At 58.8% G+C, this 20,732-nt stretch overlaps 10 protein-coding genes across 20 annotated transcripts; all 10 read right to left on the bottom strand.

Annotated features, from left to right (window-relative positions):
- Positions 1-40: 40 nt before the first annotated feature.
- Positions 41-790, bottom strand: ABB37_07088 (hypothetical protein; the record flags this gene model as incomplete). 3 transcript variants are annotated; one of them, XM_015805598.1, is made up of 1 exon in its annotated part: positions 41-790. In XM_015805598.1, the coding sequence occupies exon 1, from the start codon at positions 638-640 to the stop codon at positions 41-43; it is 600 nt and encodes a 199-aa protein (XP_015655604.1). In that variant the 5' UTR covers positions 641-790. The 3 variants fall into 3 exon arrangements, with proteins under 3 accessions (XP_015655604.1, XP_015655605.1, XP_015655606.1); XM_015805599.1 differs by having other exon boundaries at positions 41-724; XM_015805600.1 differs by having other exon boundaries at positions 41-681.
- Positions 791-1,241: 451 nt separating this feature from the next.
- ABB37_07087 (putative mitochondrial Carboxypeptidase) lies at positions 1,242-2,872 on the bottom strand (the record flags this gene model as incomplete). Its single annotated transcript, XM_015805597.1, has 1 exon — positions 1,242-2,872. Exon 1 carries the CDS (start codon positions 2,751-2,753, stop codon positions 1,242-1,244), a length of 1,512 nt encoding a protein of 503 aa, XP_015655603.1. The 5' UTR covers positions 2,754-2,872.
- A 1,210-nt stretch (positions 2,873-4,082) lies between these two features.
- ABB37_07086 (putative mitochondrial carboxypeptidase) lies at positions 4,083-5,754 on the bottom strand (the record flags this gene model as incomplete). The annotated part of the gene is made up of 1 exon (XM_015805596.1): positions 4,083-5,754. The coding sequence occupies exon 1, from the start codon at positions 5,598-5,600 to the stop codon at positions 4,083-4,085; it is 1,518 nt and encodes a 505-aa protein (XP_015655602.1). The 5' UTR covers positions 5,601-5,754.
- Positions 5,755-6,427: 673 nt separating this feature from the next.
- Positions 6,428-9,109, bottom strand: ABB37_07085 (hypothetical protein; the record flags this gene model as incomplete). 2 transcript variants are annotated; one of them, XM_015805594.1, is made up of 1 exon in its annotated part: positions 6,428-9,109. In XM_015805594.1, exon 1 carries the CDS (start codon positions 8,471-8,473, stop codon positions 6,428-6,430), a length of 2,046 nt encoding a protein of 681 aa, XP_015655600.1. In that variant the 5' UTR covers positions 8,474-9,109. The 2 variants fall into 2 exon arrangements, with proteins under 2 accessions (XP_015655600.1, XP_015655601.1); XM_015805595.1 differs by having other exon boundaries at positions 6,428-8,986.
- A 351-nt stretch (positions 9,110-9,460) lies between these two features.
- On the bottom strand, positions 9,461-10,654 carry ABB37_07084 (hypothetical protein; the record flags this gene model as incomplete). Of its 2 annotated transcripts, none has more annotated exons than XM_015805592.1 (1): positions 9,461-10,654. In XM_015805592.1, exon 1 carries the CDS (start codon positions 10,607-10,609, stop codon positions 9,461-9,463), a length of 1,149 nt encoding a protein of 382 aa, XP_015655598.1. In that variant the 5' UTR covers positions 10,610-10,654. The 2 variants fall into 2 exon arrangements, with proteins under 2 accessions (XP_015655598.1, XP_015655599.1); XM_015805593.1 differs by having other exon boundaries at positions 9,461-10,645.
- A 712-nt stretch (positions 10,655-11,366) lies between these two features.
- ABB37_07083 (putative 60S ribosomal protein) lies at positions 11,367-12,055 on the bottom strand (the record flags this gene model as incomplete). 2 transcript variants are annotated; one of them, XM_015805590.1, is made up of 1 exon in its annotated part: positions 11,367-12,055. In XM_015805590.1, exon 1 carries the CDS (start codon positions 11,910-11,912, stop codon positions 11,367-11,369), a length of 546 nt encoding a protein of 181 aa, XP_015655596.1. In that variant the 5' UTR covers positions 11,913-12,055. The 2 variants fall into 2 exon arrangements, with proteins under 2 accessions (XP_015655596.1, XP_015655597.1); XM_015805591.1 differs by having other exon boundaries at positions 11,367-12,049.
- Positions 12,056-12,574: 519 nt separating this feature from the next.
- Positions 12,575-14,281, bottom strand: ABB37_07082 (putative Histone acetyltransferase; the record flags this gene model as incomplete). Of its 2 annotated transcripts, none has more annotated exons than XM_015805588.1 (1): positions 12,575-14,281. In XM_015805588.1, exon 1 carries the CDS (start codon positions 14,108-14,110, stop codon positions 12,575-12,577), a length of 1,536 nt encoding a protein of 511 aa, XP_015655594.1. In that variant the 5' UTR covers positions 14,111-14,281. The 2 variants fall into 2 exon arrangements, with proteins under 2 accessions (XP_015655594.1, XP_015655595.1); XM_015805589.1 differs by having other exon boundaries at positions 12,575-14,259.
- A 658-nt stretch (positions 14,282-14,939) lies between these two features.
- On the bottom strand, positions 14,940-16,254 carry ABB37_07081 (Nonspecific nucleoside hydrolasenucleoside hydrolase-like protein; the record flags this gene model as incomplete). Of its 4 annotated transcripts, none has more annotated exons than XM_015805584.1 (1): positions 14,940-16,254. In XM_015805584.1, the coding sequence occupies exon 1, from the start codon at positions 15,999-16,001 to the stop codon at positions 14,940-14,942; it is 1,062 nt and encodes a 353-aa protein (XP_015655590.1). In that variant the 5' UTR covers positions 16,002-16,254. The 4 variants fall into 4 exon arrangements, with proteins under 4 accessions (XP_015655590.1, XP_015655591.1, XP_015655592.1 ...); XM_015805585.1 differs by having other exon boundaries at positions 14,940-16,098; XM_015805586.1 differs by having other exon boundaries at positions 14,940-16,078.
- A 472-nt stretch (positions 16,255-16,726) lies between these two features.
- On the bottom strand, positions 16,727-17,972 carry ABB37_07080 (hypothetical protein; the record flags this gene model as incomplete). Of its 2 annotated transcripts, none has more annotated exons than XM_015805582.1 (1): positions 16,727-17,972. In XM_015805582.1, the coding sequence occupies exon 1, from the start codon at positions 17,801-17,803 to the stop codon at positions 16,727-16,729; it is 1,077 nt and encodes a 358-aa protein (XP_015655588.1). In that variant the 5' UTR covers positions 17,804-17,972. The 2 variants fall into 2 exon arrangements, with proteins under 2 accessions (XP_015655588.1, XP_015655589.1); XM_015805583.1 differs by having other exon boundaries at positions 16,727-17,910.
- A 418-nt stretch (positions 17,973-18,390) lies between these two features.
- On the bottom strand, positions 18,391-20,142 carry ABB37_07079 (hypothetical protein; the record flags this gene model as incomplete). The annotated part of the gene is made up of 1 exon (XM_015805581.1): positions 18,391-20,142. Exon 1 carries the CDS (start codon positions 19,972-19,974, stop codon positions 18,391-18,393), a length of 1,584 nt encoding a protein of 527 aa, XP_015655587.1. The 5' UTR covers positions 19,975-20,142.
- Positions 20,143-20,732: the final 590 nt, after the last annotated feature.

Below are 20,732 nucleotides of genomic sequence, written 5' to 3'. Positions count from 1 at the left end.
TCCCGATAGGACTGCAGCCGCATTCCTTCTTTTCTTGTTTTTAGAAGAGCGACATCTCACCGTCCATGCCCTCGGCCTCCTCCTCCTCGATCTCCACCTTCGGGCGAGGGCCGTTGGACTCGAGCTCCTCGCCAGCGAGCACGTGGAGGATCTGCGCCTTCAGGTTGGACTGGTTCACCGTGAAGGTCTGCAGAAACTGCTGGCGCCACGCGATCTTCCCGCCCTTGATCACGAAGGCCATCGGGCAGGACATCACGGACAGATTCGACACATCCGCGTAGGCCTTGCTGACAGACTTGCCGTCGTCGTAGATGATGTGCGCCGGCTCAAGGCGCAGCTGCTTCTTCGTGTTCTCGTCCACGATCACCTTGCCGAGGTACTTCTCCGTTTTGGCGATGTCCGCGTCGGTGCTCACGGCGACAAACTCCACCTTGTCCGCGAGCTCATCGGCGAGGGCGGTGAACTCGTCGTTGCACACATCAGCGCCGCGGTAGAAGGTGTTGAAGAAGTACAGCACGTACGTCTTATCTTCCTCGATCGCGATCTTCTCTCCCTTGATGGGCTGTGCCGAGTCGATCTTGGGCGCCTCCTTGCCGAGCGAGGCGTCGTCGCAGTAGGTCTTGATATCGATGTCCGTCATGGTTATGCGTAAAGAAGAAGGGGAATAGAATGTAAATGACTATTAGGTGTGGTGGAAAGACGAGAAGGAATGCGCGTTGGAACTGTGAGATGAGCGGGCAGTGGAGTTGGCGCAGCGGAGATGTGCAGAGAGCAAAGTAATGGGAATACTCGAAAGAGGGGAAGGGGAGGGAGGTAAAGGAGAGAGATGTGCAGCGTCCCTGGCAAGGCGAAAAGGGAGCACGACAGCGTAGGGCGAGGACGCAGCGCATCCGCTTCGCCGTCATCGTGAACGTCGTTTCGACAGCTGTGACTCTCTGCGTTAACTTTCGTTTGTTTGAGACCCGTGCTCACTCAACACGCGAGCAACGAGTGCACCGGGGAATGCAGCTTTGAGAAAAACAATCGCCAACTGGCAAAGGGGCACCAGTGTAAGTTCAAGAAGGGCTGAGCGGGGGCGAAAAGACATCGTTTGTAGAAAGCATTTCTTTTTAGGATTAAGCGATAAAGGGAAAAAAAAGATGCGCTCAGGAAAAAAACTGTGTCGATGCAGGACACCGATACGAGTGTTGTTTCCACAGGAGAATCACACCTGGCTAAGCAGCAGTAGTGGATTCCCTTCTTCAGTCCTCGTGGCGCAGGTAGCGCCGCTCCAGGTGCTCCTTGAAGTGCGTCGTGCGGAGCCGCTCACCCGTCGCCCTCCGCAGAAGATCCTCCGTCTCGTACAGGCAGCCCTTGTCCCAGATCAGCTCCTTCTGAAGGGTAAAAATGGGCTCCATCTTTCCGGTACGGATGCACTCCTGCACCACATCATCGCCCAGCTGCTTCTTTATGGTGGCCATGAGCTGCACCGCAAACATCGACCCCAGCGCGTACGTCGGGAAGTAGCCGAAGTACGCCTGTGACCAGTGGATGTCCTGCAGGCAGCCGATGTCGTCGCGGCCCAGCGTCTCCAGGCCCAGGTACTCCTTCATGTTGTCGTTCCACACGCGCGGCACGTCGGCCGCCTCCATCGTGCCTTCAATCAAATCCCGCTCGATCTCGTAACGAGCGAGAATGTGCAATGAGTAGCTGAGCTCGTCGGCTTTCACGCGGATGTGTCCACGTGTGACCTGTTGATTCAGCTTGCGCACGTTCTCCACCGTGAAAGCAGGCTGGTCGCCGAGGTGCTCCCGAAGAAGCGGCGTTGCAAGCTCGGCGAAGGCGGACGAGCACCCAATCACCACCTCCGCAAAGCGTGATTGACTCTCATGCACCGTCATGGACCGCCCTTCGCACACGGGCTGGCCGCGCAGCTCGATCGGGCCGCAGCTCGTCTCGTACTTGGAATGACCCGTCTCGTGGATCGTCGCGAACACACACTGCTTGTAGCTCTCCTCGTTGAAGCTCATGGTGATGCGGCTGTCCTCCTTCACCATACCGGTGAAGGGGTGCACCGTGAGGTCCAATCGACCCGCCTCAAAGTCGAAGCCCCAAATACGCATAAAGTGCTTCGCTAGCAACATCTGCCGATCAAAGTGAAGAGGCGCCTGCATGGGAATAATCGAAGACACCGCGTCCTTGTCGTTGTCAAGCACCTCCCGCAAGAGTCCGGGCAGCCACGTCTTGACGTCCTCGAAGGCACACGTTAAGGTTTCCATCGACATGCCAGGCTCGTACATGTGAAAGAGGGACTCGTACAAACCTTCTCCCGATGCCGCGGAACGGTGCTGCGCCTCTTCGCGTGCAATCCCCACGGTCTGCTCCATGTGCGGCAGAAAGGCGGCGAAGTCGTTATCTCGCTTGCAGGCCGGCCACGCAGCCCGTGCGGCCGTCACCGCCCGCACCTTCCGCTGCACGAAATCTGCCGGCAGAGCGGCCTCACGCGTGTATTGCAGCTCCATCTCTCGGACATTCGCCTGCTCCACCGTGCTCAGCTCACTGAGGTGTTGCTGAACAGTGTCCAGCAGCTCTCGCGTACGAGGCGCGGCGAGAAGGTCATGCACGAGCCGCTGCAACTCCGCCATTGCCTCTCCGCGGGCGGCGGCACCTTTGGGCGGCATCATCGTTCGACCATCCCAGAAACCGAGGCAGAGGAGGTGATTAAAGTTGTAGAGCTTCTTGAAGAGCCCCTCGAGTTCACGATAGGCATCCATCTTCGATCCTTAAAAAAATAATAATGAAACATAGCACTACAGACGTTATGGGAAAACAAATGTTAGATTCTGGTTGTGACTCCACCCGCAAAAGTACGGCAAGTTGCACCGCAAAGGCTGGTGGAGGTGCGCGGCACAGCACTAGAAAACACCACGATCGAGAAGAGCAGAGAGGAGAGCACGCGAACTAACCACTCAACACTTGGCGTGTGAGAAGAGGCGAATGGCCACAGGCGACGCGCCTGGCCGTCACAGCTGCGATAGAAAGCCGCACAGATGGCCATCGCTGAATGCAGATAAACCTGCGCGACAGCACGAGGCCGGAGTGGTGAAGTTCTTTTTTCATATTAAAACAAAGGGAATAGTAACAATAATAATAGTTCATTCAAATAGAGTGATATAAAAGTGCCCAAAGACGGTACATATACGAGGCGGCAAGGCGTACAACAACAGTGGTACGTGGACGGCACGCCGCCGCAACTCCGACCCGCACACGCACGCGCATGCACAAGCGTGTGTGGGCACCTGAGGACGCTGCGGCCGTACTTCACTCATATATATATATATATATAGAGAGAGAGAGAGAGAGAGAAGAAACGGGGGCGCGCATCCGGCGCAGTCACCGTGCAGACAGACCGGCGTGTGCTTGGAAGCACGGCCCTCCAGCTTCGTGCGGCGGTCGGGTGCGTCCGTGACTCGACACACCACACCGCCGCTGCTGGTGGGAGGGACTGGCTGCCACCGTGGCGGCTGCGCCCGTGCAGGGCGTGCGTCGAAGAAGCCAAAGGAGAAAGTAAAACGGGGGTGAGGGGAGAGAGAGAGAGGAATAATCGTTAAAGGCCCGCGCCCCGCGCACCAGCGGCCGGCCACAGTAGTACAGAAGTAAAAAGAAGACGGTAAAGACGAAGAAGATATGTATAACGACCGTGCGAGTCAAACAAACGGTAGAGGAGCGAAGAAGAAAATCGTTAACTGCACTGCACAACGCGGTGGAAAGACCTGAGGCCCTCTCGGTGTGTGTGTGCACAGGGAAGAAGCGGGAGGACGGCGGTGCGCTGCGGAAGACACGCGGGTGCGTGGGTGCGCACTGCCCTGTGTGTGTGTCGGAGCACCAGAGGGCAGCGTCGTGCAGACCAGCAGCCGCGCAAAAGCCCTCGCGCAGCTATGGACGAAAGCGAAGGGAAAGAGAAAACGTGGGGACAACAACCCGGGTGGCGGAGGAAGCGGTGGCCCTACACCCATACACGTGCACGGCACCGCCGGCAGCTGCGTCGGAGCGCAATCAGGGGACGCCGTGATGGGAAGGTGCGTGTGTATGCGCGCGCGCGCTCAGCAGTCCTCGTTGCGCAGGTAGCGCCGCTCCAGGTGCTCGCGCAGATGACGCGCGTTGAGGGGCTCGCCTGTGGCCTTCGTCAGCAGCTCGTCCGTCTCGTACAGGCAGCCCTTGTCCCAGATCAGCTCCTTCTGCTTCGCCAGGATGGGGTCGATGTGGCCGGTGCGGATGCACTGCGTCACCACGTCGTCGCCCAGCTGCTGCCGGATCGTCGCCATGAGCTGCGCCGCACCAATGGCACCGATGGAGTAGGCGGGGAAGCAGGCCCACCCGCAGCCGGCCCAGTGGATGTCCTGCAGGCAGCCGATGTCGTCGCGGCCCAGCGTCTCCAGCCCGATGTAATCCTTCATCTTGTCGTTCCACACGCGCGGCACGTCGGCCGCCTCCAGCCGCCCGTCGATCAGGTCGCGCTCGATCTCGTAGCGCAGGATGACGTGCAGGGGGTTGCCCAGCTCGTCGGCAAGCGTGCGGATGTAGCTCGGCTTGACCAGCTGGTTCAGCTTGCGCACGTTCTCCACCGTCAGCCCGGGCTGCGCACCCAGGTGGAGCTCCAGCAGCGGCGTTACGTACTCCGCGAAGGCGGCCGACTTACCGATCATGCGCTCCGCCAGCAGCGACTGCGTTTCGTGGATGCCGCCGGAGCGCGCCATGCACACCGGCTGCCCCAGCATCTCGCGCGGACCGCAGCCCTGTTCGTACTTGGCGTGGCCCGTCTCGTGGATCGTCGCCAGCATGCACCTGGTGTAGTTCTCCGGGGTCCAGTAGTACGTCATGCGCACGTCCTCCTTCACCATCCCGCCAAACGGGTGCGGCGCCTTGTCGTAGCGGCCCGCGTCCCAGTCGTATTTCCACACCTCCGTCATCAGCTGCCGGCCCAGCGCCACCTGCTGCGCCTCCGCGATCGGCGTCTGCAGCGGCACGAGGCTCGCGTCCACGTCCTTGCAGTTATTGAGCACCTCCTTGTACAGCGCCGGCAGCCACGACTTGATGTCCGCGTAGATCGCGTCCAGCTTCGCCACCGTCATCCCGGGTTCATTCGCGCGCAGCAGCGCGTCGTACGGCGACAGGTCCGCCGTCCCCGCACGCACGCGGCCCTCCTCACGCCCCAGCTCCACCAGCTGCTGCAGCATCGGCAGCCACGTCGCCACGTCGTTGTCCGCGCGACACCGCACCCACAGCGGCTGTGCCAGCGCTGCGACGCGCGTTTTGCGCAGCAGCAGGTCCTCCGGCAGCTGCGTTTCCAGCGCGTGCAGCCGCGCCATCTCGCGCAGGTTCGCGCGGTCCACCTCGTCCAGCTCGTCGCGCACCGCCAGCGCCTCCTCCAACAGCACCGCCACGTGCGGCGCCGTCTTCAGCTGGTGCAGCACCGCCTGCAGCTCCGCCAGCGCGTTCGCACGCGCCTCCGCGCCCTTCACCGGCATCATCGTTTGCATGTCCCATTCGGCCAGTGCGGCCAGGTGCTGCAGGTTGTACAGCTTCTGGTGCAGCTGCTTCAGCTTCTCGTAGGCCTGCATCGCGTCAACGGGTGTGTGGTGGGTGGGGTGTGTTTGCGTGGCTGACGCAGTGCGAGGGTGTCAGCGACAGGAGGGATGCGTTGAATGCGTGTGGTAGTGGATGGGGGATGTGGGGGAACGTCGGGGATAGCTTACTCACAAGAGGGCGATTTCTGCAGTGGCGTTGCGTTGGGAGCAAACAGAAGGTATTAGGAGGAGAGAGAGAGGATGAGAAGAGGGAAGTAGAAGAAAAGGCAGTTGCCGGTCGTGGGAGCACAAGTGTGGTGTTTGACGCGGCATCGAAGGGTACGGTGCGACGGCGTGCAGGACATGGCGCATTAAGTGCCGCACAACAGCAGACGCGGGTGTTCCCGTGGTGGCCACGGCTGCAACGCTCAGAAGAGAGCACCAGCGAGGTGGTCTTTCAGGAGGGTGCTGGAACGCGTCTCGCGAATCAGCGGCTATTAAACAACGCCTTTGGAGTGCTGTTAAACGAGGACGGCGGTGCACGTGCTGCCTCAAGAGAGAATCAACAGCCAAAAGCGAGGCACGTTGGTGATTGCAGCGAAAGCAACAAAGGATTCGTTTGAACGTTCACCGTTCGGCTGCGTCTGTGCGACCGTCGTCCCACACACGCCGACACAAAGAATTACCTTTTGAAGCACTCTTCAGGTGAGAGAAAGGGAAGGAGGGAGGGAGAGCAACAAAAGAGTTGTAATGCGAAATGTGGGCAGTGGAGTCGTTTTACCGATCGCGGCCAGCGTTGCATTACCGGTGGGGGAGGGAAGGAAGAGAGGAAGAAAGGAAGAAAGATAAACGTTAAATAGTAATAATATTAATGAGTTGTCTTACATCTGAGCGGTCTGCGTGTCTTCTTGCGTCACTTCAGCGGTGCGCGGGTCCACTGACTCCGGTGCGGCCGTGTTGCTCCGAAATCCGCGTACCGCCATGTTGCCCTGCACAAACGCGGTGTCCACGTCTGCCGTCGTTGCAAGGTGAGTGAGGGTGTACCCCAACACCATCATCGAGGAATCGGGTGGAGTTGTGCTCGACGGCACTTCCTCTGCGGCGGCGTTCAGCTCCGCTGCGGAGTCGGCCGCATCACGCAGCAGCTGCGTCAGCTCCGCGTACGCCGCGAAGGCGGTGGAGGTTAGCGGGAGGCCGTTCAGTTTGCCCTGCATACGCGTCGCGATGTCCTGTATGCACCGCGGTAGCCAGCGGACATCCCCAGACGGCGCGATACACTGCAGGCGTACACGACACAGCTGCACCGCCGCCCGCACCAGCGCGCACCGGTTGGCGGTGTTGACGGAGAGATAAGCGGCGAGCTCCGCGAGAGACAGAGCCGTGGCGAGCAGCGGCTCAGAGAGTGCTGCTGGTGGGAGGCGTGCGTCCTGCGGAAACGCGGAGATGCTCTCCAGCGCCTCGAGCATCTGCTCTGCCGTCTGTACAGACTCGTGAAGAAGCACTGCGTCGCTTCCCAGCATCGCGGTGGAAAGGAAGTCACCTGCATCAACGGCTTTTGCAGCCTCCTCGTCCTCCTCATTCTCTGATCCGCTCACAAAGCCCGTACAGGCGTGGACGAGGGCGACGTGCCGCAGACACCGCAGTCGCAGGGAGGTCAGCAGCACGCAGAGCCACCCAAGAGGGAAGTCGTCAGGAACAGCGCCTTCCACCTCCGCCTGCCTCTCCGCCGTCCACACGGCGTCCACCACCTGACAGACCTTGGCGGCGCGCTCTCGGATGTGGCGCAGGTGCGCTCGACAGGTCCGGAGCACCTCCGCCGTTGGCGGTGGCGTAGTCGCCGCCTCTGCCGGCTCTGCCGGTCTGCACAAGTCGTGCACCTTCTCGGACAACAGCTGACATTCGTATTCCAACAGACTGAGGGTCCAGGTGGCCGCCCCTCTGTCTTCGAGGACGGTGCACGGCAGCGACTGCGGTTGCCGGAGAAGCTGCAATTCATCGCGCACGAGCTGCAGCACCGCGTCAGCCGGCATGTTGGCTGTGCGCTGCCGCAGTTCTTTGCACCGCTGACCCCAACGCTGCTGCTGACGTAAGAAAGCTACGAGCGACCACGTTGCGACGGGCGGGGCGACAGGATTGTCTTCCGCGCTCTGCGGCGACGGCGTGCGTGCTGCGTCAAAGTCGTACGCTAGACTTCGCGGTGGCGCTGCAGCCCCTGCCTCGTTCGGATGTCTTACATTGTATCGGCGAGGGTCACTGAAGCACACATGCGGTGGTGCGCGGTGGTAGTCCTTCACCGGCGCTGGTGGAGGAGCCTGCCCCGGTGTGGTACTGCGCTCCGACGGTGTGTGCCAGTCCGCTGCGGCCGGACTCGGCATGAGCGGCGTGGCCTGCATGTGAAGGCTGTCGGCGCCATAGTACTCAAACAGCACCTCCACGTTGGTCTGCAGGAAGTACTGCGCCTCCAGGGGGGAGGAGAGAGCCGGCGTGATGGGCAGCCAGCCACCGCTGCGGGCGTCGAGGCCGAGCACCTGCACATTCCACCCGTAGAGCGACGCACGTAGCTGCGGTTCGACGAGGGCAAGAGTCACCAACACGTCGTGCCACGTCACGCCGCCTTCCACCGTACAGAACGGCAGCCCGCAGCGCGCGGTGGCGCTGACTTGTAGGGACAGCACGTGTGTGTCGGGCAGCACAACACGGCGTACTGTGAAGACGCACACGCTTAGCTGCGCGGCATCGTCGAAGGGGGAGATCGTTATTTGGTAGGCGTAGCCGTCGGCGACGTTGAAGAGGACGGAGGTGGGCACCGGGGGGCGGAGGGGGAGGGCATCAGAGGGGAGTGCAAAGCTTGGCTGCCAAGGCTTCTCTTCAGACATTTTCTGAGACGCTGCTGCGCGACGATCAGCGAGTTGCTGCAGCTGCGGCATGACGGGTCTGTAGAAAGGGGAAAGCAAGGGACGAAGATGGGTTGCGTCGTTGGGCCGGTGAGTGAGAGGCGGAGTGGCGTGCGTGTTCGGTCGACTCTTGTGTCGACTGTGAAGTATATAGTTATCTCTGTTTGTTCTCCGTTTTAGATGTATCCTGCTGCGCTCTGACGTCTGATGTGTCTCGACGGCGAATCCTGTGCTACGAGGAGTCACTTGGAGAAAATAGCAGCAGAGGAGTCTGGTGGGGAAAAAGAATATTTGTATGTATAGTTCGTGGAGCAACGTTGTGGGTCTGGTGACTACTGTAAGAAGAGCGCCTGTTCGATGCGTCTGCTTTGATTGATTTATCTGAAGTTGAGAGTGTTAGTGTAGAATCTAGTGTGTGCGCGTGTATGGGTGTGAATGTAATGTGCTTCTATCCAAGTCTATGTACCATTGCTGGTGTCTGGAAAGGACAGGCGTTGGTGCGTCGACGTACGTGGCGTGCGAGCCAGAGTGTGCGCTTAGCTCTCTTTTTTTCGGAGAAGAAAGCCAGATAACGCAAAGGAAAGCGGAACGGCCCAGCAACAACAGCAGGAGTAGTAGTCGAAAGATCAGTGCAGAAATGTCCGTCCGCGTCCCACCGCAGCCGTGTCTTCGAGAGAGAGCAGATGATGTCAAAGCAGAAGAACAAGAAGCGGTAGAGGAAAGACAAGGTTACGGCAACACCGCGGAACATCGTGAGCGGAGGGCGGAGAAGAAAAAAAAGAACGATGCGGCAGCAAATGCTGCTTCGTCATCGGAGGCACACGTCGCAATGATCATCATTAGTAGAGACGACGCATTACGTACTTCTGTCCTTTCCTTGGTCGTGTGCGCGATGCGCCCGTAAACGCCATACATTAAAGCCCATCGCAAGAAAAAGCGCGCGAGGCGAAAGAGGAGGGTTCACCCCAGAGAGTAACGGAAGCAGAAGTATTAATTCTTCATTACCGCACAAGGCACTGGTCAGTGAAGAACGACGGAGTTCTCCAGCAGGTAGTCAATCAGCAGCTGAGGAAAAGCGAGTCGAAAGACGGAGAGGGGCATGGAGGCAACGCAGCAGGACGCGGAACAGGGCTCATTGCTGCATGGGGCGCCGCCGGCAACGCTACTGCTGCCAGTGGAGCTCTCCGTAGTCTTATATCGCACCACCATCTGCTCGACGTGCGGCTTCACGATCTCCTGAGCTGCATTGCCGTAGAGCGGAGACTCCAGCTGCACGCTGAGGCGCATCTCCTCCACGTCCTTTTCGCCCACGAGGCCCTCGAGCGTCACTGGGGCGCTGAAGACGGTGCCCGAGTAGGTCGTGCGTGGTGGGGCGATGCTCAGGATGCGCAGGTGAGACGAGCGCGCCGCCTCCTGGGCCAACACCAACTGCGCCTCCGCGCTTTGTAAGTGGAGTTGAAAGTGGTTGCGAAACGGCGTCACATGGCGAGACACATCCACGCTGTGCAGAAGACTGTAGCCGTGTGCTTCGCGCCACCGCTTCTCCACCTCCAGCGCAGGGACTGTGCTGAGGGACCAGGCAGCTCTGGCGGCATTCGGATGCGGCTTCTTGCGATGGTCGCCGCGCTTATTTAACGCCATCGACGCCTCTTCCGCTAACACCACCTCACCTAACAGCAGCACCGTGGCCTCCTCCGTACTCGTCTGTGCATCCTCCTCCCCGCCTACTTCGTTCTTCACACCCGTTCGCTGAGGCACACGCAGAAGGAGCCCATGCAGGACCTCCGCCTCCACCTCCGCCTTTCTTTCCGTGCCTTCCGGTTTGGCTGCTGCGGTGCCATCACCAGTGCGGCTGTCCGCCCGAGAGGAGGAGCGACTCCGTTTGCATCCACCCGTCTTGAGCGGCGGCGGGGAGGGGGAGGGCCCCGCTTGCTCGCTGTCCCTCTCTCCTCGCTCCGCGTGCCGCCACTGCGCCAGGACCGCATCTGTCGCGTCCATGCAGCGCTGATCGACCGCCTGCACCATATCAGCGCACCTTTCAGTCAAGTCGTCCCGCCGCTCCCACGTGACCTCGTCACCGTAGCCTTCCCACTGCACGGCGTACTCAATGGAGCCGTTGTCGGCGTTGATGCGGCGGTCCGACACCGCAGCCACGGGGTAGTACGCCATGAATAGAGAAGACGAGCAGTGGAGAAACGGTGAACTGTTCTCCCTTCAAAGAATGAAGAGGAAAGAGACGAGCATGAGAAGAGGAAGGGCGTATTCAAGAGGAGAAGACATCATTGTACCGCCGCTATCACGGCAGAAGTCGGATTGTCAGAGGAGGCTGACATCTATCCATGCGAAAAAGTGAGAGGTCGTCTCGTGAGAAACGTTCGAGTCGCGCTAAGGTGTGAGTTGACGTGGGCGGCTATGCCGGCTCATCCGCAGAGGATACAAAGACGCTCTCTACAGCACTGTCGTCGCTGCGGTAGCGTAATAACTGGGGGGCTCACCACGCTGACCGCGTTTCTATGCGTTTTGAGTTGTCTTACAGAGATGTGACGCGCGCCAAGAGTAAAAGAAAACAGAAGGAAAAAGTAATAGTAAATAAACCACCGCAAACGCCACCATCATGTCGGTGCAGCTACTTCATGGAAGTAGAACAACGACAGAGAGTCATGCACGTCACACTCCTCAGCTTCTCGTTGTGCTGCGCTCTCACATGCCTACTCAGTTGCTTGCACAGCAACATCATTACCATAAACCCACCCATACACACCCATACACACACACACAATGGAATTCTGTCGTTCATCTTCATCCGCGACACCATTCCGCACTAAGAAAGAACACACCACACGTGCAATCAACTACAAACAAACAAACAGAAAATCATCCTTTGGTCTAGCACGTACCCACGCCGAGAGAACGCACTGATCTTGGCTTACAGCAGCTCCACCTTGGCGCCAAGCTTCTCATACAGCCCTTTCAGCTTCTCCGCGTCGTCCTTGCTCATATTCGTTGCCACCAGCCCCGGGCACTTCTCCACCGCCTTCTTGGCGTCGGCGATGCTGAGGCTGGTGACACTGCGCAGCTCCTTGATAAGCTTAATCTTAATCTCCGGCGCAAACTTCTCCAGCTTCACATCGTAGGTCAGCTTCTCCACTTTCTTCTTCTCCGGCTTTGGGGCCTCCGCCGCCGCCTCAGCAGCAGGGGCCGCAGCCGCCGCCGCAACGGGCGCCATCACAACGCCGCCGCCGCCGCCACCGGCGCCGAGGCCCTTCAGTAGCGCCTTCTCGTAGAAGTCGTCGCTGTGGCCCAGTTTCTTGAAGATGAGCCGCTGCAGGTCCGACACCTCCTTCAGCGTCAGCTGCGCGTAGGCCGCCGCGAGCTCGTCGAGCTTGGCGTTGTCGGCGGACTTGGTCGCACAGCAGCGGAGCGACACCGCGCTCCGCGCCATCAACCCACTCGCTACGAGAGCACGGCGCATGGTGTCGTTGGCTGTGGATCGTAGTTGTTTGTGGGTATTCGAAGGTAAGAAGGAGAATGAATATGCTAGGCTGCAGAAAGCAGATGTGTATGTGAGGAGTTGCTACGGCTACTACGTTAGTGTCAAGAGCGGGGACTACAGCTGGGCGGACACAACGATGGAAAACAAGAAGAAGAGGAAACGAGAAGTGCGGAGATGAACGATACGAGCTACATCCTTCTTTGATAGCGAAGCGCAGACGGAAAGAGTAAGGAGGGTGCTTTGATCCGTCTACACACACACAAGCAAAACACACAGTAGCAATCACGATCCAAGTCTTTCCCAAATCGCTGCACGTCGCTGGAGGGCAGAATGGGCCGCATCAACAGCCTCCAAAGTATATCAAAAGGACGTATGCAACTCTCAAATCGACCCCTCGCACTCTGATGGACATCATCGTTCCACACATCACCAAATGTTGCTTTCTTCTATTCTGTAAGATGGCCTTGACGCACATACAGAGCAGTGCACTGTTGTGATGCGTGCCTGCGAGCAACGGGCTCCGAGAGAACAGAACGATCTGGAACGCGGAGATGGTCTTCCACCAGTGAAATCAGCAACCTTATTCTTCGACTATCATGAGTGTGGAATAGACCGAGAAGCCCTTTTCGCCCCTTTTTCAATCACGAGCTCCTCGCAGAAGTGTCTTTCCACGGCGTGTATGTAGGGGGTGGTGGCACTCCGCGAAACTCTTCGTAAAAGCCTGGTGCCCAGCTCAGCAGATGGGTGTAAAAGGTGTAGCTCGTCACGTCGCCCTCCTTCTTCAGCCGCTTCGTGTAGCAGCGCTCGATGACGTCCTCTGAAATGCTGAGCTGATGCCCGCTCAGGAGTTTTTGGTGCTGCAACGTGCGCAGGACGTCGGCCTGAATCATCGAGGTGGCCTGCACGAGATAGTCCACCGAGACACAGTGGCCCTCCTCCATCGCACGTGCGAGAGCCATGGTGACGGTATCAGACCAGAAGCTCAAGTACAGCTTCTCCCCTAAATCACTCAACGGCTTCTCCGGGGTGCCCACCTTGCCCTCTCGGCGGGACAGCTCGTAGCTTAGCTCGATCAGGAAGCGACCGATGCCGCGACTCTGATACTGCGGGAGGACCAGAATGCACGACAGGTTGTACGGCTCTGGGGTCTGCTTTTCCTTGCTGAAGTAACCCAGTACCTGCAGCCCGTGCGTCTCGACGGAGCAGAGCACGTAGAACAGAAAAGGTGTCATGTCGTGGTCCAAGGCCTTGTGCTCAAGAAACAGCTTCGACAGGAGGGCGAGGTGCTCGCAGAAGGTCGGCTCCAGCGAGCCGTCCAGCTCGAGCACCACGAGACGACGCACCGGGTCGCGGTAGATTTCATTGCCCGGCGGGTGGCGCAGACAATCCTGCTGGAGGTGCCGCACCACCGCCTCGTTGTCGAGGAAAGGACGTAAGCAGTAAGGACATATATGCAGGGAGAAGGAGCGGGTGGCGATGGGCCGCTGCCGGACCGGCACTCCGTTATTGCTGTTGCCGTTGCTGGCGCGATCATCGCCGCCGTTGCCGCTGACGGAGATGCCGCTCGTGTTGGCGGTGGGCGCGCTCGACTGCACCAGCTGCAGTTCGGTGCTGCCCGTGACACACTGTGAAGCTGCCAAGAGCCGCTGCTGCACCTCTGGTCGAGCGAGGTGATAGGGACTGAAGTACCACGTCTCCACCTCATAGGGTCCCATGCAGACGGAGAAGATGTTCTTGGTGCGAGAGAAAAACGCACTGTCCCGGCGCGCACGCATCTTCGACACCTTCACCAGGTGCGGCGCACACCCGCCACCTTTGGCGTTGGCCGCCGCCTCTGTGGACACCGGTGCCCCATCAGTGGCCAGCAGCGCCGTCTCCGAGCTGGGCTGATCGGGCGTGGTGCTCTGCCGCCGTGTCTTGACGCCACCGAGGGCGTGCTGCTGATAATTGCTGCCGCTGCTGTGGTGCGCGCGGCCCTGGTGGCGCTCCTTAATGTCACTCGCCGGGAGCCACTGGTCGAGGCGGCTATCCTGCTCGACGTAGCGGATGTAATAAAGGCAGGCACCGTTGGTGGAGTCCTCGGCCACCTCCAGCACGATGGCCGCGTGGAAGGTGCCGTTGAGGAGCGCGTACACTTTCTGCTTCTCCTCGAACGCCGGTAACGCACCGCCGGACATGGTGAGGGAGGTGAAGGCACCCCACGCTGGTGAGCCGCGCAGATGTATAATGTATATGTGTATTGGCGAATTTAAAGGGGGACGGTCTTCTGTCTGTGACGTGCAAGCTGAAAAGACCTCTCTGCCTCAACGCGGCTCTTCTCGCGCCTACCAATGAAAAAGAAGAAAACTAGGCGATTGAAGGAAAGAGAGGGAGAAGAACATGGAACAACGCTGCTTCAGGGAGCACCGAATAAGATCTTTCAAGAGGGAGAAAACGTGTGTATGCGTGCCAAACCTCCTACCCACTCTATCGAATCACGTAAAGAGAGGAAAAAATCACGTAGCGCGAAGCAGCGTCTTTGTGAAGGACCCGTGGTGCATGTTTCACCTCCCGTGGTCAAACGTTGTTTCGCCGTCACGGAGAGATAAGGCTATCCTATCAAGAAGTTGCGGTGAGATCCATGGAAGAGATGACGCCACGCCGAGTGCGTTCATCGTGTCCTGCTCTCGACGCCTTCTCCGTCTTTGTGGCCTTTTAGTTTTAAATGTCTAACGGGATTGCGCGGCTGTCAACCTGCTAATGATTAAAACTGTTAACAGCACCTCAGCAAAAAAAGCACTTTACCTACAAGTACATAGGTGCATCCTTTGAAGAAATTAGAAGAGAGGGATGTATGCAGCACGTGACGAACGAAACACAATAACACAAACAAACAATAGAGAAAAACAAAGTCAAAAGTCGAAAAGGCTCAGATTCAAGAAGAAAAACGGTGTTGTTGATACATTTGCAGAGGTGTGGAGGGAGGCCTCCTTACATTTTCCCCTTTTCACGCAGACACGGGCATCATCATTTAGGTTTATATGCGATGATGTCCTTCATCACGTCCAGAAACTTCGTGTTGTCGACGCCGGTGATGAGCTCGCAGTTGCGCCAGCGCCCGCGCTTGGCCATGGATTGCTCCGTGCCGTACCAGTCCAGGCAGGTCTGCCCACGTGTGTTGGAGCCGTGCATCTCCACGCAGCAGTAGGTGACAAAGCGGTCCTTCACGCTATCAGGGTGCAGAGCAGTGACCATCGCCACGGCATCCGGGATAACACAGGTGTAATCTTGAGTCGCCTCGGCGTCACCGGTGTCCGCCTTCGTGCCGTCTGCGTGCGGTCGCGTAAACGCCTCCAATCGCTGAAAGACTTTTTCGATAAAGACTTGAATTTTGTTTTGCTCCTTCCCCCCGTCTGGCTGGCGACCCACCCACCCGTCGTAGAAGATCCACGTCATGGGACAGTCCACCGTGACCTCCCACGTCACGAGACGCACGGGGCGCATATGCCGCTGGTTGAACACCACAAAGGCCGCCTCGGGGTCGCAGTGGACGTTAAACTCCGCCGTCATGTTCGAATTGCCCTTCGCCTCGCTGGCACCACCCATAATCGTGATGGCGGGCTCCGTCTCGCTGCCCAGCACGTCAAAGACCTCTGGGGCAATGCGCATCGCCAGCGCCACGTTCGTCAGCGGACCGAGACAGACAAGCTGATAAACGGTGTCCTCGTCGGGCTTGGCCTCCCGCAGAAAATCCACGATCGCCAGTGCGGCGTGCGTCGTGCGTTGCTGCGCCACGCGAGTGGAGGGCGGGAAGTCCGCGTCGCCGAAGCCGTCCTTGCCGAAGCCTCCCCACTGCACCGTCTCGCAGTCCACCACGAGGGGTGCCTCCGCGCCTTTGAAGAAGGGGATGTCGCGCTCAAACACGTCGAGTATCTTGCCCAGGTTCTCCATCCCCTGGTCCGGCTTCACGTTGCCCCAGACGGCGGTGATGGCGATGATGTCCGTGTTCGGGTCAGCCAGCGCTGCCATGATGCCGATGGCGTCATCGCCGCCGCAGTCCGTGTCGATGATGATCTTACGCCGCGGCATTACTAGGATGAAGACAAAGAAAATGAATAAAGAAAGCAAACCAGCGAAGTACGTGCCGGTGCCTGTGTACGTCTTCTCCGTTCCACAACGTTCACCTCGTGAGGTGAGTGGGAGTCACGACAAGCGGATGAATCGAGCGATAACAGCAGCAGCCAAAAGAAAAAAGAAGAGAAGAGAGACGACGGTTGTAACGAGTGTATTGATTTTTTCTTTTAGTAGTTTTACAATTTGGTGCTTCCAATGCAATAGAGCTGTGGAGAAACGTTGATGCGCCAGGCGTTCAAACGTAGAAGCAGTAATAATGAAGAAGAAGGCACGATTTGCGAAGGGAGGTAACGTTGGAGGGTCGAAAGGGAAGTCATTGGCGCCCAGCGGACCTATTCTTGCTGTGTTGTGCGGTCAGCGAAGGCGCTACAATAGCGCCGCCTAGGATTCAGGTGTTATTATACTAGCACTGCCAAACTCGTTGTTGGTACTCGATGTCGTCTTTCCCCTCCATTTTCTTCTGCTTTAGCGTGCTTCCCTCCGAAACTCGCTGTGCAGAATGGCGGTAAGAGGGGCACACACACGGCCCTACAAAAGTACGTCCTACAACTAGCTGGGCTTTTCTCTTGTTGTTTGCTTATGACGCTACGCTGTAATCGAACTGTGCGACAAGAGCCAGATAAAACGAGAGGACGTCTATCGGGTATGTATCTAGTGTCTAACAACAGAAAAAGGCCCACTTATTTTGACTCCGGCAGTCCGTAGTAACGATAGTGACTGTACTGCCGCTGCGGGTCGTAGGAGCCGCCGTAGCGCTGCAGCAGATAGCTGTGGGAGGAGGCTTCAGCGCTTTCCCTCCTGCCTTCAGCGCGCCGTGGCCGGCCGCCACAGGAAGCGGTGCGCCGGGCCTGCGGACTACTACTGCGTCGCGCCGCAGCGATTTGCTCCATGAGCACCTCGTACGCGCTTTTGCGAAACGTCAACGGTGCTATACCGGACGCCACTGCCGCCTTCGTTGTAGCTGCTGCTGTGGCGGATGCTGTGGTGGGCAGCAGCTGCTGTGCCGCTTGTGCGAATTGCTGTTCCGCGTTTGAGCCGACTTGGTTGATGCGCTCAACGGCATCCGCCACGGCACTGCGGCGCTGCTCTACTTCCGTGTTCCCTTGACGCGCGTAGGCGACGGACTGCGTTAGCGTGAAGGCGGTGCCGTTGTCGTTGCGCAGCAGTCCGATGTCGTGGCGGCCCACGTGCTGGAGGCTCTGGGCGATGTTCGTCATGAGCGATCCCACGTCGTAGTCTGACAGAATGAAGAGCCGACACACCTCATCTCGCACTTTCTCCTCCACTTCCAGGTAGCGGGTGCCCTCCGCGTTTGCCTGAGGACGGCGCACCGCACTCTCCAGGGCCTGCCACGACTCGACGGATATCGGCTGCACGGCGGGCGGCGCAGGCGCACTCGGCGCTGCAGGGGCCGGAGGAGCAACGAGAGGCGCAGCACCGACAGTAGCAGCGGCGGCAGGAGACGTCGTAGTGGGTGCCGCGGTTGTTGTGGCGGAAGACGGGGGAGGGGGCACGACAGCCGCTGCTGGAGGCGGCGGTGGCGCCGTCGCGTACGCCGCTGGCGGTGCGGGAACCGCTGCTGCTGGCGGTGGCGGCGGTGGCACCGCGAAGGAAGGAAGCGGCGGGAGGGCAACAGCGGCGGATGGAGGTGGGGGCGGCACGGCGGCTGCGGTTGGTGGTGGCAGAGGCACCGCAGCGGCTGGGGGAGGGGGCGGCATCGGCACGGCGGCCGGCGGCGGTAGTGGTGGAATGGACATTTTCGTGTGTACGGCTGGAGTGTGGTTTGATCTATCTATAATGTAATTAAAAAGAAGAGCACGGACACGCTGTATGTCCGCGTCAGCACCGATGAGCGGAAAGCACTTTTCGAATGCCGTGTTGAAGTGGTCAGTGGTCACAACGACAAGAGGAAAGAAAAAGGTTTCTTTTGAGCGACGATTTAAAGCGTAGACGTTAAACCCATTGGCCTGTGAGGAAAATACGCACCATCCACGGCATCCGCTGCGGGTTTTGAAAAAAAAAAAAGGCCCAGCTCCTTTCTTAGCTTGCCGTGGAAGCTGCGCAGGGCTGAGACGGCGACTGGGAGAATGATGCCTTCAGTTTCACGTCTGCTCCCTTCTCGTGAAACAACTCGGGTGCGTTGTTCTCGAACAAAGCAGCGTCCCTCCACCATTCGTTTTTGCGTTTCTCCTGTTGCTTTGGAGTTCGATACGGCGACGACCGCCTTCGCAACAACACGGAACCAGATCTGTCCACAAACAAACGGCACACCGTTGACATGCAGAAAAGGCGAAGGTGAGAAGCAAGACAACAAATTACACCTTCTCGGCCCTTCTCTTTCGCCTCACGCAGACTCCTGCATCTTGGCGTTCATCTCACCGCTGTCGTACGACTTCTTCGTTTTGGGATCGTGCAGAATCTTGTAGGCCTCGATGATGCGCTGTATGTGCTTCTTCTTTGTCTCGGCTTCCGCCTCGGGATGCACATCAGGGTGGTGCAGCCGCACCGCTTCTCGGAACGCCTTCGTGATTTCCTTCGGCGTTGCAGCGAACTCCTTCCCCTTCAGGCCTAACAGGTCGTAATAGCCGAGCGGATCAGCGTCGATGAGGTCGGTGCGCCGACGGTTCTTGGGGTCGAATTGATGGCCGCGTGCTCGTGCCCGATCGCGCGCCGTCTCCTCCTTCACGCGCTGCTCAAACGTGTCCTTCGCGCGTGCCTGACGGCGCAGTTCCTCGCGATACTCGTACTCCTCCTTCTCCTCCTCTTCGGGGGTCCAGCGGTAGCCAGCGTTGTCGGCCACGAGGTTCAGCACCCCGACGGACTTTAGCTGCGCCATCAGCCGCATCTGGCTCTGCAGGAAACGAACGCGCGAGAGGGTCTGCAGCACAAAGCTGGAGGAAACTCCGGCGGTGAGCGCCGCCGCGGTTGCAACGCCCGGCTCCACCAGCGGCGCTAGACTCAGCAGCGTGCCGATGGCGGCAGAGGCGGCCACGCCCAGCCGCTTCCGTCGGCGGATGTGCAGGACTGGGCCGACAACTTTTCCGGTGGCCCCGCAGAGAAAAGCGGGGACGGGGGTGCTGTGCGAGACCGTCGACACCACCAGCTTAAACAGCGGCAGAAAAACGGGTCGAATGCCCAACGCCTCCATGTGCATGCTGGTCACCGTGATGTTGCTCTTAAGAAACGACCCGTGGAACTTGCGCAGCTCGCGGTCGATGCGGTCCATCACAAGTCGGCGGTTCACGCGCCGCTCCACCACGGAGAGGGCGGTGATTGTGGACATCGTGAAGGGCACAACGATGGGTTTGTGTGGCATCTTCTCCACTTCGTGCAGGAGCTCAAAGCGGGAGATGAGCATCGAGGGCACGTGTGTCCCGGCAAGACATTGCTCCACGACACTGATGGGCTCGCGATAAGAGGCGGAGACTTGGTTCACCGGCATAAACTCGCCGAACGGGTAGCTAAACTCATACCGCGGGCCCTCCAGCCAGACAAAGTTGTGCGGGTGCGTCAGGTAGGTCTTGTCGTGCTGAAGCAATTCCGCCTTGAAGGTGCCGCCGGCAGACGTTTGCGTGAGCCAGAATGGCATGAGGAAACGCTCCACTTTGTGGATCTCCACCGCCGTGCTGTGGTGCCTGCAGACGTTGTCGACCGCCTCCGCGTCTGAGATGCGAAAGGGAATGCCGAATGCTTTTTTATTAATTATCGTCTTGTTCTTTTCCAACCGATCGGCGTTGATGGCGAAGGCGGCCACTGCCGTCTCGTCGGAGTTGCCGTGCCCATTCGCCGACTCCTCAAACCACGAGCTGAAGGAGCGGCGTGGTAATGGGAATGGCTGGTCGTGTGCGCCGCTGTGCGTGCAGGAAGCTAACGAATGCCTTCGACACAGCCGTCGTGGAGGCGCTGAGGTGAGAAGAGGAGCCCGCATGCTGGGAGCAGCAGGTCCTACAATACAACAAGACTATCAAAAAACAAACGGAAGGTCTTCGTTGTCCTTTCTTCTCCGCGGAACACGAATAGGGTGTGAGAGAAGTGCAGTGGAGTGCCGTAAGACTGCATCACCACAGCTACACGCCTTTTCATGCGAAGATGAACTGCGAGGTGTACCAACCACGGCGGATTCACACAACCACGCACAGTAGAGGAAGAAAGAAAAAGACGGAGGAGGGGCGCCAGAATGTCCAGAAAGCGGCATGCAGAAGGTGGGGAGGGGGGGGGGGGGGCGTGACAACACACAGCGGACGGGAACGCGTGTTGGGCTGATAGACCACGAAGCATGTAGAGTACTGACGTGCGCTTGCCGCTCAAATACGGCCTCACGTTGTGAATGCTGCGACATAACACATTCATTCTTACGCTTTAAAAGACGACCCACAACCACCGTACCGCGCGGACGCAAAAGGAGGTGCGTTGGGTTTCTGGCTGGTGGGCTCATTTGGTTGACAAGGCGGTGAACAGACGATGAGGTTGGATACATGCGTAAGGAGCAATGCGGCAGCGTAGACGGTGTGTGTATGCGGAAAGTGAGAACACCCGGGAGGGGGGGGGGGAGGAGGAAAGCGAAAACCGTCCGACTGCGCAAATGGAATAAGAAAGAAAAGATGTCTGGAGCCCCGCGAGTTCACCGTGAAGAGCTGTCGTCTTCAACAAGCGTTGACACACCAACGGAAAAAAAAAGAGTAAAAC

The sequence above is a fragment of the Leptomonas pyrrhocoris genome (assembly GCF_001293395.1).
Source record: "Leptomonas pyrrhocoris isolate H10 chromosome Unknown, whole genome shotgun sequence".
In the NCBI taxonomy this organism is placed as follows: Eukaryota; Euglenozoa; class Kinetoplastea; order Trypanosomatida; family Trypanosomatidae; genus Leptomonas; species Leptomonas pyrrhocoris.
Note: the sequence above shows the minus strand (reverse complement) of the source record. Positions and strands in the feature narration are given on the sequence as shown.